Source organism: Schistocerca gregaria, chromosome 5, assembly GCF_023897955.1.
Source record: "Schistocerca gregaria isolate iqSchGreg1 chromosome 5, iqSchGreg1.2, whole genome shotgun sequence".
Taxonomy (NCBI): Eukaryota; Metazoa; Arthropoda; class Insecta; order Orthoptera; family Acrididae; genus Schistocerca; species Schistocerca gregaria.
The window spans coordinates 123522866-123542256 of NC_064924.1; the positions used below are offsets into that span (position 1 = coordinate 123522866).

General features: G+C 42.7%; 1 protein-coding gene across 1 annotated transcript in view; it reads right to left on the minus strand.

The window, feature by feature from the left end:
- The window catches only part of LOC126271893 (prolactin regulatory element-binding protein), a 103253-nt gene that overhangs the window by 65014 nt on the left and 18848 nt on the right, over nucleotides 1-19391 (minus strand). Inside the window, exon 2 of the mRNA XM_049974273.1 lies at nucleotides 988-1204. Within this exon, the coding sequence (XP_049830230.1) occupies nucleotides 988-1204 (217 nt within the window). The remainder of the gene's footprint in view (nucleotides 1-987; nucleotides 1205-19391) is intronic.

The window sequence follows — 19391 nt, forward strand, 5'->3', positions numbered from 1 at the left end:
TCTGCAACTCAGTATCTCATCTTTATGGTGAGTAGAATGCCCATTTCACACTTTCATTGTCTTAACATAAACGTAACAATATAGTTAGCTTATGGTACATACAAGTTTTGCTGAATTTTTCTTATATTCTAACAGTGCAACATATTCCACACACATTTTATAAAAAAATTAAAAAATAATAATGGAAATATTATTATTACTACTACTACCACAACCATCACACACAACAACAACAACAACAACAACAACAAACTGAATTTCATCCAGCCATGCAGCTGAACTCGGCCACAAGACTACAATTTAAAGTAGGCTCTATATAGCAGGACAAAATGGGGCTAGTTGTCTGTCACCTATTTTGACTTCATGTTACAGAGGAATATACTGCCTGAGTCATTCTTGACTTCTTCCTTATTTTAGCTAGTCTCCGATCAATGCACAATCTTGTAATATTATAAAGTCTAACTATAAGGGTAGTTGCCACATATTGTTTCAGAATTTATAGAAAACTAGAAGTATGCAAGGATATGACTTAGCATTCCGGTACTACACATGTACAATCAGTAGATACAGATCAAGCTTTAAATATTGTTCAACACCCCTTTTCCTTATCAAAAACAATATCATCATTTGCACAATACTAGTCAAAGTCTACAATTATGTTTGTTATATTCCTTCTATAAGGAGTTCTGGGCTAGCGAGAGGTGTACATGAGCTTCTGTACAGATTATAAAATGGTATGAGAGGTAATCTCAAACTTATTTTTTAATGGGTCTAACCTAATGAATATTTCTTGTGCAGTTTTAACCAGCTATACGAAGTTTCTTTATGACATACATCATGCTGCAGAGTCAAACCTTCATTCTGGGATCATACCATATCCTGATATGTCATATAATGCATTGATAAGGCTAATAACTTCTTGCTTATTGCAGGCGTATGTGCTTAAATCGCAAAATGTTTTCACTGTAAGATCATACTGAAACTTACCATTTTTGTGGTCTTTCAGCACTGTTCCGTCGTTTTCATATTCAACCTTCATGTTTACCGTGTACAGTTGGCAATGGCTTTCCTGACCAGCTACCAAAAAGGTCCGTTTACCGTTATTATAAGACGCACAGTTCATTACTACACTTGGACCTGTTTCATGACGGATAACTTCTTCAGCAACGTACTTTTCTCCATCATGAGATAACTCGAATATTTCCTGGGAAAAAAAAGAGATATAATAAATGAATAAATATTTTATGGACAGGCTAGCTTTCTCTAATTACTGCATAGAAACTATTTCCCATCTAAATGAAACACATTACTAAACACTTACAGAGAGTGAAAACTGCATGGACTTAAGAAGAACTAATGCTATGAAAAGATGTGTGACAGAAAGTGAAACACACTGGAACAGAGAATAAGTTTATGAAAACTTGTTCACTTTCCTTTTGAAAAATATGGTAAACAGATGAAATTGTTTTCGAAGAGCTGTTATAAAAGCTTTACAGCAAGTAATTCAAAAAATATGAATACTAGGAAAATGCTCAATGCTACAAAGCCATTAAAACTATTTTATTAAGGCTTAAGGGAAATTATGAGACAGAATTACTAGCTAGTAGTTAACTTGAGGAGGAAAAACATCAGTGCTGCTGATAAGCACATATAAAAATACACAACACTATCTAAGCTTTTGGTACTTATAGTTGCTTCCTTGGGGAAGAGAGAGGGGCAAATAGGGGAAGGTTAGAGAGGTGGGCATGTCATGAAGCCCTCTATCTTCACAAAACATGTCTAAATGACTTACCCTTCCCATTTTAGGCTTCCCCAACCTTTCCCTTTCTGCTTCTAAGGAAGCAGATTTAAGAAAACCAAAAATTCCCATTACATTTTGAACACACCTTGTAATAAAGGCGCCAGAAACCAAACTGCTTCTACTACTTTTCATTTACAGGTAATACATTGCAGAGCTTCAGGATCCAGAGATAAGTTGGTTGACTTGGAAGAGGAGGACATAGTAGGCTTGTCAGAACTGCACCAAAGACCAAATAGAATTAAGATTAGGTGATAAGTTCTGGTACAAAAGAACAGGGAACGGAGGATATTTATGTTGAGGTTTTACTGTGCAAACAATATGACAACACATTAAGCATCAAAAATGGTAGTCAAGTGCTTTTATAGACCGTTTGGGTCAGGAACTGTAGTAGCAGAGCATTTCAGAGAGAACTTACAGAGTATTGTTAATAATTGTTCTGATCATATTGTTGTAATACAGTGTGATTTCAACTTACCAAGTCTAGATTGGTAGGATCATGCTATCAAATTTGGCGCCAAGACAGGGATTTGTGTGACATTATTCTCAATGTCTTGTATGAAAATTATTTTGGGTAGATAATTAAAGAACAAATTCATGAAAGTAACATCGTAGACCTGTGGCAAGGGATAGGGATTGGGATTGGGAGTGGCGCAGGCATGGATTAGGATGTTGTGGACTTTGGGTTGGTGATGGAACACCAGTTTAGGAGGGTGGGAAGGATCTTAAGATGCCCCTCATTTCAGGGAACAAAGATAGATAATCAAAGCCTGATGAAGACGTGGTTCACTTGCTCCATCCCAGGGTAGCATTAGGTGATAGTATTAGGTGACAAAGGGGGCTCTCCTTTGTAGCTGTTTCTTGGGGGTGGTGGGATACTGGGGGTGTGTGGGGACATGAAATGCGAAATCTGTCAGTGCACTAGGTTTGGGCAATCTAGAGGAAACCTTCCTAGCCTTCCAAAACCCTAAACCCTTTGTCTTTTTCAAGTTCACTGATGATATCTTCTTATCTGGACTCGGTGTCAAGACACTTATCCTCATTCCTTCAAAACCTCAACACCTACTCTCCCACCCATTTCATCTGGTCCTGCTCAAACCAGTGTGCCATTTTTCCTGGGGGTCGAGCTTCTCCTCTCTGGCTCCACCCACACCTCTGTCCACATTAAATCCCCCAATCACCAAAACTAGCTGCATTTTATCAGCTGCCATCCCTTCTATGCTGGATACTCCCTCCCATATAGCCTGGTCATCTGGGAACAGCATTTCTGTAGTGAATGGACTTCCCTTGCCTAGCATACAGAAGGTCCCATAAAGGCCTTCACAGAGATGCACTTTATTCCACAACTAACCCACAAATAAATTTTCTGTGCCACATCCCCACATGCCTCCAATCCTCCCACCACCCCAAAGAACCAGCTACAAAGGAGAGTGCCCCCCCCCCCTTCCCCTTCATCACCTAGTAACACCCACCTTCTAACAAATGCACCACATCCTTCCTCAGAGCTTTGTTACCTGTCAACATTCTTTGAAATGAGGAGCAAAGTTGACCATCCTGGGGCTCAACGTGCAACTGAACACAACATGCTTGATTTCAATGACTGATTCCTAACCACAGCCATGTGGATCCTCCTCTCCATCACCAGCTCATCCTCACAACACACTCTCCACACTCGAAAATATCCTGGCCTCAACCTATGGTAATGTACTGTTTCCACACCACCCACCCAATAGTTTCTGCTCCCTCTGTCTTATCACCACCTGCTAAATACACATCCCCTCACCTTCATTGCGTGCCACTCTGTGGCAGCACACTCATCGGTCTCTGAATGGGGATTCTCCCCATAGGAGCCACCCAGCCACAGAATAGCTACCTGGCCAGGAGCCCCATGCCCCAGTCATGACACATATGCCATGGCATATATGTGAAGTATGCAGCGCAGTTGCCAATGGTGCAATTGCTGTGGTCAGGAGGCTACCATAGTGCACGTACTTGATGACACACACACACACACACACACACACACACACACACACACACACACACACACACACACACACACACAAAACAGCACACAAAACAGGATGGCTACCGTACTGCGATTTTGGCATGCTACAACAACAGGAAGGAAGAATCCCAGGGTGGAATGGCTCAAACGCAAAGCATACACCACAGTGGGTGATGTTTCCTGCATGACACACACTTCTATAAACATGGAAAATACGGCAGTTCAAAGAACCATGTAATCGTTAATGGAAGCTGGAGAGAGTCTGGGAGTGAAACAAGCAATCAAGACCAAAATCATGAAACAAGTTCAGGCAGGGTCTGCACCTGTGGAAAGTCATCACAGGAGGTAAGAGATAGTCAAAGTGTAGGTTTGCAGCACAGAGAGAGGTGCTGCAAAGGCTGCAGGTCCCTGGTTGACAAGCACATACACACCAAAGAGAGGTGAGACCCCTGGAGGAAGGTTAAGACTGTTGAGATGATAAGAAAGCAGCAATGCTAGGAGACAGTATCGTTTTGCAAAACAACTGGGTGGGGCGAGAGGGACGCCGCAGGGTGGGGTTTGGGGGCAGACGCCGGATGGGGGGATGAGTGGGACTTGGGGGGGGGGGATAGGGACAGGGGGAAGAGGGATACGGGGAATAGGGATATGGAGGGGATATACGGACTTGTGGGGAGGTGGACATGGGGTGGAGGGGGACATGGGGTGGACAGGGACATGGAGGTGGAGGGGGACTTGGGGGTGGAGGGGGACATGGGGGTGGAGGGGGACATGGGGGTGGAGGGGGACATGGGGGTGGAGGGGGACATGGGGGTGGAGGGGGACATGGGGGTGGAGGGGGACATGGGGGTGGAGGGGGACATGGGGGGAGGGGGACATGGGGGGAGGGGGACATGGGGGGAGGGGGACATGGGGGGAGGGGGACATGGGGGGAGGGGGACATGGGGGGAGGGGGACATGGGGGGAGGGGGACATGGGGGGAGGGGGACATGGGGGGAGGGGGATCGGGGAGGGAGAGGGAGATCCAACACAGAGTGGCACATTTCATCACAAGATTCTTTAGTCTGCACAAGAGCATTAAGAGATGCCCAACAAACTCCTGTGGCAGACATTACAAGAGAGGCAGTGTGCATCACAGACAGGTTTACTTTTGAATTTCTAGAGGGCACTTTCTGGAAAATGTCAACACCATATTACTTCCTCCTAAATACACTCCTGGAAATTGAAATAAGAACACCGTGAATTCATTGTCCCAGGAAGGGGAAACTTTATTGACACATTCCTGGGGTCAGTTACATCACATGATCACACTGACAGAACCACAGGCACATAGACACAGGCAACAGAGCATGCACAATGTCGGCACTAGTACAGTGTATATCCACCTTTCGCAGCAATGCAGGCTGCTATTCTCCCATGGAGACGATCGTAGAGATGCTGGATGTAGTCCTGTGGAACGGCTTGCCATGCCATTTCCACCTGGCGCCTCAGTTGGACCAGCGTCCGTGCTGGACGTGCAGACCGCGTGAGACGACGCTTCATCCAGTCCCAAGCATGCTCAATGGGGGACAGATCCGGAGATCTTGCTGGACAGGGTAGTTGACTTACACCTTCTAGAGCACGTTGGGTGGCACGGGATACATGCGGACGTGCATTGTCCTGTTGGAACAGCAAGTTCCCTTGCCGTTCTAGGAATGGTAGAACGATGGGTTTGATGACGGTTTGGATGTACCGTGCACTATTCAGTGTCCCCTCGACGATCACCAGAGGTGTACGGCCAGTGTAGGAGATCGCTCCCCACACCATGATGCCGGGTGTTGGCCCTGTGTGCCTCGGTCGTATGCAGTCCTGATTGTGGCGCTCACCTGCACGGCGCCAAACACGCATACGACCATCATTGGCACCAAGGCAGAAGCGACTCTCATCGCTGAAGACGACACGTCTCCATTCGTCCCTCCATTCACGACTGTCGCGACACCACTGGAGGCGGGCTGCACGATGTTGGGGCGTGAGCGGAAGACGGCCTAACGGTGTGCGGGATCGTAGCCCAGCTTCATGGAGACGGTTGCGAATGGTCCTCGCCAATACCCCAGGAGCAACAGTGTCCCTAATTTGCTGGGAAGTGGCGGTGCGGTGCCCTACGGCACTGCGTAGGATCCTACGGTCTTGGCGTGCATCTGTGCGTCGCTGCGGTCCTGTCCCAGGTCGACGGGCACGTGCACCTTCCGCCGACCACTGGCGACAACATCGATGTACTGTGGAGACCTCATGCCCCACGTGTTGAGCAATTGGGCGGTACGTCCACCCGGCCTCCCGCATGCCCACTATACGCCCTCGCTCAAAGTCCGTCAACTGCACATACGGTTCACGTACACGCTGTCGCGGCATGCTACCAGTGTTAAAGACTGCGATGGAGCTCCGTATGCCACGGCAAACTGGCTGACACTGACGGCGACGGTGCACAAATGCTGCGCAGCTAGCGCCATTCGACGGCCAACACCGCGGTTCCTGGTGTGTCCGCTGTGCCGTGCATGTAATCATTGCTTGTACAGCCCTCTCGCAGTGTCCGGAGCAAGTATGGAGGGTCTGACACAACGGTGTCAATGTGTTCTTTTTTCCATTTCCAGGAGTGTACATCTCACAAAGTGACCATGTCATGTAAATTTGAGACATTAGAGCTAATATTGAGATTTACCGACAAACATTCTTCCCACATACCATTTGCATGTAGAACAAGGAAGAGGGGGATTAGTTAGTAGTAATAGAGGTACCCTCCAGCACATACCATTAGGTGGCTTGCAAAGTATGATGTAGATGTAGATGTTACCTTCATGTGTTCAGCAGCACACCTGATGTTGGTAATATGGTCGCTTGTCAAAATAAATGTGCCCATTGTACACAGACATTTGGTTGTTCACCCATGAATTAATTCATCATGAATAAAAGAGAGAAAACTGTACAAATATTCCAAGAATGTTGTATGGTTCAACATATGAATCAGAAAAATCCTTGGTGGATACTGAAAATAATGAATTTCTAGCAGTAATACCAAATGAAATGAATAAAGCCTTCTAAGGAAATAGGAAGGGTCCCATGCTCGAAATTTAAGTGATGCAATACAAATGTTTAAAGCTGGAGGCAATATAACACAAAAAGAACTCACAAAATTGTTTACATAAATTCTGTGGAGAAAGGTACTCGAGAACATTTCATTGTGTCTGAATGTGCACTACAGTACTGACTTATGTCAGAGGGACATAGACTTCAAATGAAAAAACTATCCAAAACTGTAGTTTTAAACAGTGAGCAATGGAGGACGACACATTATAATCTCTGTGGAGAAGCAGGGAAACAAACAAATGGACCAGGACAGGCAGAAATGAATGATCTAATTATGACTGTCATGGAAATAGAATGAAGGTGGCGGGATATGTATCCAGTCAAGGAAGTTCTATGCTGGATTGCAAGAGATCAGTAAACACCAGAATCTAAAGTGGGTAGATGACATTAGAAAATATGAAGGGTAAAGATGGATGCATTCTGGTGAAAGCTGTAATGAATGGGAAAGACTGGAGGAGGTCTTTATCCATTATTGGATGAGAAAAGAGTGATGACAAGAAAAATGACAATGATGATGATGATGATATTCCTATCTTGTCATGACAAAGAAACACACATTTTAAACAGATTCCATAATTGTATTTCTGATTTACTGTCTGATTAGTTTCCGGAATTGTCTTATTATGGGCAGAGGTGTGAGCATTTGGGGCTCTCATTACTTTTTATGATAATTAAAAACTCTAAAATGGTTTAGGCCAGGCACAATCAGTGCACTTTCTTTATTGTTTGATAAACTGCAGCCAATTTAATTTTTAGTTGCATTTGATCATTACCAAAATTATTTTCTATTTGTGTTGTTCTGCAAGAATGCGTCTATACATATTACTAAGTTAAAGTCCTCTGCCATGTTTTTCTGTTTGTATGTGAAGACTAATCTCAGGAATTACTGTAGGGATTTTGATACAGTTTTCACTAATGATAATGCCAGTTCACAAGGAAGGTTTGTAATAAATAATTTATTACAGCCGTGCCAGACAAGCCGTACACCCATATATACTTAGAGGAATCTGTGTGAAGCTGGAGTAGGTCACTAGTTAAGAACAAATTACTTCTTCATGGAGGGTACCGCAACCAAATATTTACTGAATGACTGCAGCATTTTTCTTGACTTTGGTTGATATATATTTGTTTATTCATGTGAAAATAAACAAACAATAGCCTAAGTGAAGAAAAAATGCCCCATTCATTGAAGAACAAACTTGTTGCTGTTCTCAGAAAATTCTCTGAATTTACAATATCTGTCACTGTCAACATTTTCAGTTTCTGACTGAAGAATTATCCCTTAGTTTTGCCCAACTTTTGAATTAAAATCCCCCACTGTCATCTCATAGTTGAATTCACTATGGCCTATTACTCTCTCTAACTTTTAACACATCACTCCCAGTTGTCCCCACAGGCTCTCCCTTTTGGCCACTGTGGATGCCACTGCCATTTTCCAGCATCCAGGAGAAGGGGGCTCTCCTTAGCCCAGAGATGATGGGTCGATCTTCCTGAAATCCCTCTAAACGGGTTATGGCCAAGGCCTATCATGCTGATTTGAGAGATAGCGGCTTTCCCACATCGGCAAGTGTTTTTACAACATCTGTGGGAAATAACCATTTCAAAAGTCCAGCACTTTGCCAAAGACTGCTGTTAGCACGTGATAACCAATGAGATCTAAGTTCTGTTCCTGAGCCTAATTGGCTGAAAGACAATTTCATGGAGCAGCTCAGAGCTCGTGGAATCGAGAAATGGCTGGTAGCCCTTGCAGGTGAAAGAGATGAGACAGTGGCTCTGTGGAAGAGACACAATATTTTAAAAATTTGATTGGTTGGAGCAAATGTTGCAATTTAGTTAGGAAGCACATGCTCAGCAGGTAGATGCCTCATCACAAATATGGAGTCACTGGCTAGCTAGAGGTGGTGTGTGATAAAAGTGATGGAGTTGGCAAGGTTTAACTGAGCCAGTAAATTACATTTGATCCATGTCGGTTGGTCACAGTCAGTGTGTGCCCAGCCGCTGTTGGATCAGCAGCTGCCAGCAGCAAGTCGTATACTCCCAGCTTACTTATTTGTTACACAGTTTAATTCTTAATTTCTTTGCGTGTTTTGGGTACTTGTATTGTTTAATTCATGAATTTCGAGCGTGTTATAGTATTTGAGAGTTGTAGCATCGCGATTTAGTGTTTACTTCATAGATTCTTACTTAAATTGCGTGAGAGTTTCGTATAGGAGGAGTGATTTCGAGTTTTAGTTACTGTGATCGTAAATTCAGGCAGATTGTAGCGCAGTCGTTAGGCATTTGTACCAGTTAGTTAATACATTCTTTGCATGTTACCCTTGCGTTATCTAGGCACAGACTCGTGTTTCAGTAGCTGTTGTTCAACATCGACTAGAATGGACAGGGACTGTGATTGTTGTGTTCGGATGAGGACTGAGTTGGCATCCCTTCGCTCACAGCTGCAAGCGGCGCTGACTTCAGTCGTGCAGCTTGAGGCTGTTGCCAATGGGCACCACTGTGGGGAGCCGGACTTGGGTATCACGGGGATGTCAACCTTGTTCCGTCTGTCCCCAGATCGGTCTGCCGCTGTGGTTGCCCCGGTTGCTGCCCGCAGTGGGGCTGAGCCCTCACCACATGTCGGCCCAAGGCATGGCAGGCAGCGAAAGACGTCCCCAGAGGCTGATCAGAAAGCCTCTCTGGTGCGTCTGACAAATAGGTTTCAGGCACTGTCTCTGGCTGAGCCATATGCAGCTGCCTGCCCTTTTTCAGAGGATGATTCTCAGCCTTCAAGGTCCGGGCAATCACAGAGGGTGGGCTTATGGGTAGTTGGGAGCTCCAATGTTAGGCGCGTAATGGGGCCCCTTAGGGGTATGGCGGCTACGGAGGGTAAGAAATCCAGTGTGCACTCCGTGTGCATTCCAGGTGGAGTCATTCCTGATGTGGAAAGGGTCCTTCCGGATGCCATAAAGAGCACAGGGTGCAGCGAGCTGCAGGTGGTGGCACATGTCGGCACTAATGACGTGTGTCGCTTTGGATCTGAGGAAGTTATCTCTGGATTCTTGCGGCTATCTGATTTGGTGAAGGCTGCCGGTCTTGCTTACGAGATGAAGGCAGAGCTCACCATCTGCAGCATCATTGACAGAACTGACTGCGGACCTTTGGTGCAGAGCCGGGTGGAGGGTCTGAACCAGAGGCTCAGACGGTTTTGCGACCGTGTTGGCTGCAGATTCCTTGACTTGCGCCATAGGGTGGTGGGGTTTTGGGTTCCGCTGAATAGGTCAGGAGTTAAACTACACTCAGCTGGCGGCTACACGGGTAGCGGAGGCTGTGTGGCGTGGACTGGGCCGTTTTTTAGGTTAGAAGGCCTCGAGAAAGTACAGGGTGGGCTGCAATCTCAAAGGGTGCATGGCAAATACAGGACGTGCTTGGATCAAGGAACAGTCGGAATTGTGGTTGTAAATTGTTGTAGTTGTGCTGGGAAAGTCCCTGAGTTTCAAGCACTAATAGAAAGCACAGAAGCTGAAATCGTCATAGGTACAGAAAGCTGGCTAAAGCCTGAAATAAGTTCTGCAGAAATTTTTACGAAGTCTCAGACGGTGTTCAGGAACGATAGATTAGGCAGAATTGGTGGTGGAGTGTTTGTGTCTGTCAGTAGTGGTTTATCTTGTAGTGAAGTCGAAGTAGATACTCCGTGCGAATTGGTATGGGTGGAGGTTATACTTAACAGCCGAACTATGTTAATAATTGGCTCCTTCTACCGACCCCAAACTCCGATGATATAGCTGCTGAACAGTTCAGAGAAAATTTGTGTCTCGTAACAAATAAATACCCCACTCATAGGGTTATGGATGGTGGGGACTTCAACCTTCCCTCAATATGTTGGCAAAAATACTTGTTCAAAACCGGTGTAGGCAGAAAACATCTTCCGAGATTGTCCTAAATGCTTTCTCTGAAAATTATTTCGAGCAGTTAGTCCACGAACCCACGCGAATTGTAAATGGTTGCGAAAACACACTTGACCTCTTATCCACAAACAATACAGAGCTGATAGAGAGCATCATGACTGATACAGGGATTAGTGATCATAAGGTCGTTGTAGCTAGGTTCAATACAGTTTCTTCCAAATCCATCAGAAACAAACGCAAAATAATTTTATTTAAAAAAGTGGATAAAGTGTCACTAGATGCCTTCCTAAGAGACAATCTCCATTCCTTCCGAACTAACTATGCAAATGTGGCTCAAATTCAAAGATATAGTAGCACCAGCAATAGAGAGATTCATACCTCATAAATTGGTAAGAAATGGAACTGATCCCCCATGGTACACAAAACAGGTCCGAACACTGTTGCAGAGGCAACAGAAAAAGCATGCGAAGTTCAGAAGAGCGCGAAATCCCAAAGATTGGCTAAAATTTACAGACACACGAAATTTGGCACGAACTTCAATGCGAGATGCCTTTAATAGGTTCCACAACGAAACATTGTCTCGAAATCTGGTAGAAAATCCAAAGAAATTCTGGTCGTATGTAAAGTACACAAGCGGAAAGACGCAGTCAATACCTTCGCTGCGCAGTGCCGATGGTACTGTTACCGAGGACTCTGCTGCTAAAGCGGAGTTATTGAATGCAGTTTTCCGAAATTCCTTCACCAGGGAAGACGAATGGAATATTCCAGAATTTGAAACACGAACAGCTGCTAGCATGAGTTTCTTAGAAGTAGATACGTTAGGGGTTGCGAAGCAACTCAAATTGCTTGAAACGGGCAAGTCTTCAGGTCCAGATTGTATACCGGTTAGGTTCCTTTCAGATTACGCTGATACAATAGCTCCCTACTTAGCAATCACATACAACCGCTCGCTCACCGATAGATCTGTACCTACAGATTGGAAAATTGCGCAGGTGGCACCAGTGTTTAAGAAGGGTAGTAGGAGTAATCCATCGAACTACAGACCTATATCATTGACGTCGGTTTGCAGTAGGATTTTGGAGCATATACTGTATTCAAACATTATGAATCACCTCGAAGGGAATGATCTATTGATACGTAATCAGCATGGTTTCAGAAAACATCGTTCTTGTGCAACGCAGCTAGCTCTTTATTCACACGAAGTAATGGCCGCTATCGACAGGGGATCTCAAGCTGATTCCGTATTTCTAGATTTCAGGAAAGCTTTTACCACCGTTCCTCACAAGCGACTTCTAATCAAGCTGTGGGCCTATGGGGTATCGTCTCAGTTGTGCGACTGGATTCGTCAGGAAGGTCGCAGTTCGTAGTAATAGACGGCAAATCATCGAGTAAAACTGAAGTGATATCAGGTGTTCCCCAGGCAAGCGTCCTGGGACCTCTGCTGTTCCTGATCTATATAAATGACCTGGGTGACAATCTGAGCAGTTGTCTTAGGTTGTTTGCAGATGATGCTGTAATTTACCATCTAGTAAGGTCATCCGAAGACCAGTAACAGTTGCAAAGCAATTCAGAAAAGATTGCTGTATGGTGTGGCAGGTGGCAGTTGACACTAAATAACGAAAAGTGTGAGGTGATCCACATGAGTTCCAAAAGAAATCCGTTGAAATTCGATTACTCGATAAATAGTACAATTTTCAAGGCTGTCAATTCATCTAAGAACCTGGGTGTTAAAATTACGAACAACTTCAGTTGGAAAGACCACATAGATAATATTGTGTGGAAGGCGAGCCAAAGGTTGTGTTTCATTGGCAGGACACTTAGAAGATGCAACAAGTCCACTAAAGAGACAGCTTACACTACACTCGTTCGTCCTCTGTTAGAATATTGCTGCGCGGTGTGGGATCCTTACCAGGTGAGATTGACGGAGGACATCGAAAGGGTGCAAAAAAGGGCAGCTTGTTTTGTATTATCACGTAATAGGGGAGAGAGTGTGGCAGATATTATACGTGAGTTGGGACGGAAGTCATTAAAGCAAAGACGTTTTTCATCACGGCAAGATCTATTTACGAAGTTACAGTCACCAACTTTCTCTTCCGAATGCAAAAATATTTTGTTGAGCCCAACCTACATAGGTAGGAATGATCATCAAAATAAAATAAGAGAAATCAGAGCTCGAACAGAAAGGTTTAGGAGTTCGTTTTTCCCGCGCGCAGTTCAGGAGTGGAATGGTAGAGAGATAGTATGATTGTGGTTCGATGAACCCTCTGCCAAGCACTTAAATATGAATTGCAGAGTAGACATGTAGATGTAGATGTAGATGGGAAAAGGGATGAAACAATCTCTTTATAGTGACTGTGCGATGAAATCAAAAATGAATTTTTCATTACAAGATGAGCATTTTTTACGGTAATCGTCAAGCAAACATTCAAAACATAGCCTAAATAGCTATTATACTATGGACAAAATAACACAGATGAAGATCAAAATGAAAGAAGGGATTATAAGTAAAATGAAATTCAAGAAAAATGAGGAATAGGAGTAATGAAGGGAACACCATGGATGAAAAAACAGGATGATAAAATAAAATAAATTAAATCAAAATCAATACATAAAATCAATTAGAATCAAATGAACAGCGATTTCAAGTGGAAAAGTACAGTAGGAAGAAAAACGAGAGCAAAGGGAAGAGTTTGTATGATGATTAAAATAATGTGACAAAGGAATAGAAGTAAAGATTATACTTAAACCAGTTAACTGAATAAAAATAATTATCAACATCATTTCAATAAAAAATAAAAATAAATTTAATGTACCTGACGAGATTAAAACCAGACAACCTTCTACATCACACAAGCAGTTGATGGGAACTGAATTTTTTATCCTTTTGAGTGTCACATAAAATACCAAAATTTTCTTTTTCCATCAATTACTCACAAATGAGGGTCTACCAGGTTGAATGGCTACAGGGTGTGATTTCAAAAGTCAATCTCACCTTTTGTGAACTCTGCTCGTGAAAAATTTCTGTTGAGCTTAAAATTTATTCAGTTGGCAGAATTTATGTTTCTTGGGAGGGGAGAGAAAGAGAAGAGAGAGAAACCGTAGAAGTTTATCCAAGTTTAATAATTTGTTATGTTAGAAATAAGTACCTGGCCACAAAAATTAATAGTTGATATATTTATTACAAACCTAGCAATCTGTTACTCATAATGAACTGCACTGGCGAACACTTATGTACTTGACATCCAAGTGGACCATTAACTGTCCTGTTTAACCAAAACTATCTTGTGTTTAACAGAACTCTGCCAGAGTTCCAGTTTGGAGTAAATGAAAATGTCATGTAATCTTTAGAATTCCTTCACATAGTGTGTTCATCTAACATCAATAACAAAAAACTTTCCAGTGTATTGAAAATTTGGTAACATTGCAAGAAAATGTATTCTCATCAACTGTCTTGTACCCATCTTAATAATTTGTTGCTGCACATATAAGTAAAATCAAAATGTAGTGCAACTCTTCTGGAACACAATGATGCTGGTTTCATTTTGTACACCGAACAGTTCGCCTGTTTGAGCAAGTTGAATAAAATGTAACTTTAAGTGTGTGTTCTGTGCTGGGTAAGGCAGACGACACTCACCGAGAATCATTTCCAGAAAGATGGGAGGTAGGGAGAAGGAACTCCCTCATCAGAGAATATGTTTTGAGTACTGTATCCGTATGAAACTGAGAACTTTCGGAGAGAATGTTCCTTTGCTCTGAGACTCTTCTCTGGAGGTGTAGCTATCCATGATGCTGTGACTGAAAGGACATCCATGTTTTTAAGGGCACAAAAACAACTAGCAGGATATGCGGAAATGCGCCCATGTCAGAACTGTGGAACACTACAACAAAGACAAGAGTTAAAAATGACTACACATTAACCCTAATCAAAGGAAGAGAAGACAGCTAAAAACAGGGATGTGGAGAAAGGTCTATAAAATACGCCATAAAGAAACAAAGGTACTGAACTAAAAATTAAAAGGCCTTTGCCATATTGCTATTATGGATAAAAAGTAAAGCACAGTCGACAGCCCACGTGTCGTTCACAAACACGGCTGATAACTCAGACGGCAAACACAAACAAGAACGCAAGTGGTAAAAAAAAAAGTAAATTACATCAGGAAATAGTGGACCATCAAAGGTGAGTGTAACGAACACAAAGTGGTGGGGGAGCACCATATAACAAATGGCCACCACTAAAAAGACAGTGCCCGATGCGCAACCTAGCCAGACTGATCTCCTCATGGTGAGAGGGCCAAGCTGCTGGGAGATGCTTAATAACCCAGGGCTTGTTTCCATGAAGGGAGGACCAATGGTGATACCAAAGTGACACCATGTGCTGACAGACGGCAACACAGAGATCCTGGACCCATTGCACAAAGGGATGGACAGTGTACAGTCTTAGACATAAAAACTGACCGTCGGCTGGCCGCCACAGAGGCTAAGTCCGAGTCGTTCACTTAAGGTGGGCAATAAAACCGACCGCCCCTGACAACACTAAGTCCGGCCATCTGCACAATCTGGCAACAACAGGCACAGTCATCTTACAGACACTTAATGCTTTATTAAGATAGACTGCCGTTGTAATGTTTCTATAGTAAACTGAATTTAATTTGTATCAGTACAGTGAATATTTTACTTGCATTTTCCATTAGTTTACTGAATACAATAGTAACCAGAGGAAAGAAATTAATCATCAACAGTATATTCTTTCAGAATATCTAAAACAATCTGACAATCCTAAAGTAGTTTAAAAATTCTACACCTGTAGAAACCTACTGGTTCTAACGAGTTCATTAAACCAGAGTAGTTTGAAGAGCATTTTCATCTAGAAATGAGTTGCCTTGGCAGTTGAACAATCAGGAGCATGAAAGGTAAAATTTTACGAGTATGCGATCAGAGGAACAAATGCCTGAGAGATTAATTCCCTATCAATCTCGTGGATAGTTTCGTTTTTCAAATCAACATGCAGCAGCACACGTGATGTAGTTTTGTCACTTGGTTTTCTTGCACTGCAACCAAAAGGCATCTCAACTGATGGCATCAAATTCCAGCTGTGATGGACACATCCTTGGAGAAGAATTCTTAGTGCAAAACACACTTTTGGACCAATCAGGTGGAAAATATTAAGCTCACACTACTCTTTGCTTGAGTTTAGGTTTCTTGATAGGACTCAGCCTTTCATTTATTCTTAAGAAGTTAACGATAAAGGTATCATAACTCGTCACCAGTAACAGTATTGCATAGGAATGCTCAATGAGCCACCTGATGATGTTCAAGCAAAACTGCAATAACAGTCACTCTGCTGATTTTCATTGTTTCGAATTAGAGCGTGCAGTACTCCAACACCAGACTTCTGAACCTTGCCTGTTGAATGCAAATGTCTCATGATGGTTGAATGGTAATCCATCACTTATTTCAGTAGTCGAGACTTCCTTAATGTGGAAAATTATTCATGCCAGAATGACCTTTGTTAAAACAACAATTTTTTATCTTGGTGTATTTTTCCCAAAAGCACTCGTGCTCCACACAGTTCAAATCTTTGGAGCTGCCTCCTCTGCATTTACCCCTCTTTTGTAGCAAAAATAAATATTGTGTTGCAGATGTTACACCTTTCTTCACTTGCGACCCAACTTTACAACACTTAACCATAGTTCATGACTTTCAGAACTTCGAATTCGAAAATGACAGCTGACACACACACTGATAGCATTGTGCTGCGTTCACCTGGGCGGCACCAGATTTCAAGCAGCGGGTGGCGTCTGACCGGTGGACACTGCAGCGCAAGGAAACGCTCGAGTGTAAATGTTCTGATCTCAATGCAGCCACAAGCTGTCCTGCGGAATTGTTCCTGGAAGTATTTGTTATTACTGGTGGGTAGAATGTGAAGTGAATTGTGTTAGATGCTCTATCGGACTCTTAACTTTAGACGAGTGCCAAAATGTGGTTTAAAAAAAAGAAAGATACAGTTGGAAGGGAAGACGTGACTATAAGTTCAGAATGCACGATGATTACCACTAGACCATGGGCTCACACAACACGACAACATCTCAGAAGTAGCCAACACTTCCTCCTGACACTTCCACATTTTACCATGTTGCCAGATTGTGCAGTTGGCCGGAATTAGTGTTGTCAGGGGCAGTCGGTTTTATTGGCCACCTTAAGTGAACAACTCGGACTTAAGTCTCTGTTGTGACCGGCCGGCGGTCAGTCTTTATGTCTAAAGCTGGGTTCCCACGGGGCGTGAGCAAGAATGTGTGCCACGCTTTCGCGCTCATTTTCGTGCCATGACAGGAGTGTAACCAACAGTTGTGGGGCGTCAACAGTTCACACGGAGCGAAGTGTCAATGAGAGCATGATTCAATTGATCACGTGAGGCTGGCCATGAACGAGCTCCTTATCGAAAGTTGTGCTGTGGTGAGTTCGGTTTTTGCTACTGTTTTGGCACAGAGAATGAATCGGTTGGTGGAACCTCAATAAAAACGGAAGAAAAGATGATGGTGGGTCAGGAACTGGATACTTCAAAGAACATCGAGGGCACATAATTTGTTTGACATGGAGCTAAGAAACCATTGCCCTGAAGATTTCAAAAACTTATTACGAATGTCTCAGGCGCAGTTTGTCTACATTTTGGAACGCGTTTCACCTCTGATATTAAAATCAGATACTAATATGAGATAAGCAGTAAAAGCAAAAATTAAACTTCAAGTAACTTTACACTATCTAGCCACAGGGGACTCTTAAAAGCCTCAAGTCTTTATTTCGTGTTCCAAAGAACACAATTAGTAAATTTATACCTGAAACGTGTGAAGCGGTCCACAAGGCACTTATGGAATACATACAGGTTATTACAATAACATATAGTATACAACTTTTCCGTTTATTATTTCATTTGAATTTTCAATGTAGTAATGTACGAGTATTTTAGGTCTAAGTATTTAAGGAATAGAAAGAAACAACAATACGAAAATGGTTGATCAGCATAATAATATTGATCATTAAAAATGTTACCAGTATAGAAAGAAAGTAATTGTTTGAATAATAAAATAAGATCGACCTATAAATTAGTAAATAAATAGTCATCTGAGAAATCAGCACTCATATTTGATTCTCTCTCACATGGTAGTGTTGATTGGTTGGAGGGAGTTGGTGGTGGGCACATCGCATTTGTTATTTGTGACATAATTGACTCTTGAAGCCTCATGGCAATTGGAGGCCCAATGCTGTGTAGCATTGACACAACATACTTTCCGAAATAGTCGTAGGAGTCCTCTTGGTTCATTACTGCAGCATGAGTTGAAATAGCTTGTAATTTCTCAATCGCACCTGGAGAAAGAAAGAAAACCTGATTTGGGAGTCATGCAGAACTTTTTCGCGGATTTTTTATCATGAAGGCTGTGATGGAGTTGAAGGCAAAATTGTTTTAGTACTGCCCTGGGTGTCTCAGTTTCTACTGGAATCTGTGATGTGCTTGGCGTGGTCTCGTTTAGATTATCAACAGCAGTTAAATCTACAGACTGGGATTGTGGCTTCTACAGTTGTGATTGTTCATTTGTGTTTATTGGTGACACATGCAATCAAAACATTAATTTTGTTTCAGGTGCTGATAACTTCAGATGAACGGAAAAATATAGAGTATGGGTTTAGAGAACGATAGAACTTTCCGGGCTGTGCAGGAGTTCTGGAGAGAAAACAAATTGTCATTCATGCTCCTCCCACTACTGGATCTGATTATTACAATTACGAAAGTAGTTTCAGTATTGTATTCCAATTATTGTTTCCTGTATGTTGCTGTAGGAGCAAAAGGAAGAAATTCTGACGGTGGTATATTTCAAAACAGCTCAATGTACAACGCTTTGGAGACAAATTCCCTTGCAATGCCAAGTGATTTTGTTATTTTAGGGGATGATGTGTTTCCGCTAAAGACTTATCTGATGGAACCTTACAGTTGGCGTAACATGTCTCGACAGGAAAGAATCTACAAGTATCGAGTTTCAAAGGCTCGAAGACTTGTGGAAAATACATACGGCATACTTGTGAGTAAATTTAGAGTATTTGAAAAACCAATATCTTGTTGGTAGGCAAAGTAGTACTAGCCTGCTGCTCATTGCACAACTGGCCTCAGAAAACGAATCCCGCCTACATCTCACAAGGTTTAACTGACTTCGAGGATGAAAACCATCGTATTTTCCCTGGATCGTGGCATCAAGAGGAAATTGCTGGCCTACAGAACCTTCCGCAAACTGCTAACAGACATCCACATCGACAAGTGCAACAAATTCAGGATAAGTACCATAATTACTTTAATAATGAAGGTGCTGTGCCCTGGCAAAATGTACTACTCGGCGACGTTTCAAATACAAAACCATAGAGCATGTCAGTGTCAATATTGTGCTCAGTTATTTTGTACATGGTTGTCTTCAATTAGTATGTGTCACAAAGTAAATGCCTTTCTAGATATATTTTAGCATAAGAATGTATTGTTACAATGCTAGATATTGTTGTATTAAAAGAAGCTGGTGCAGTTCCTAAGATATCCCTACTTATC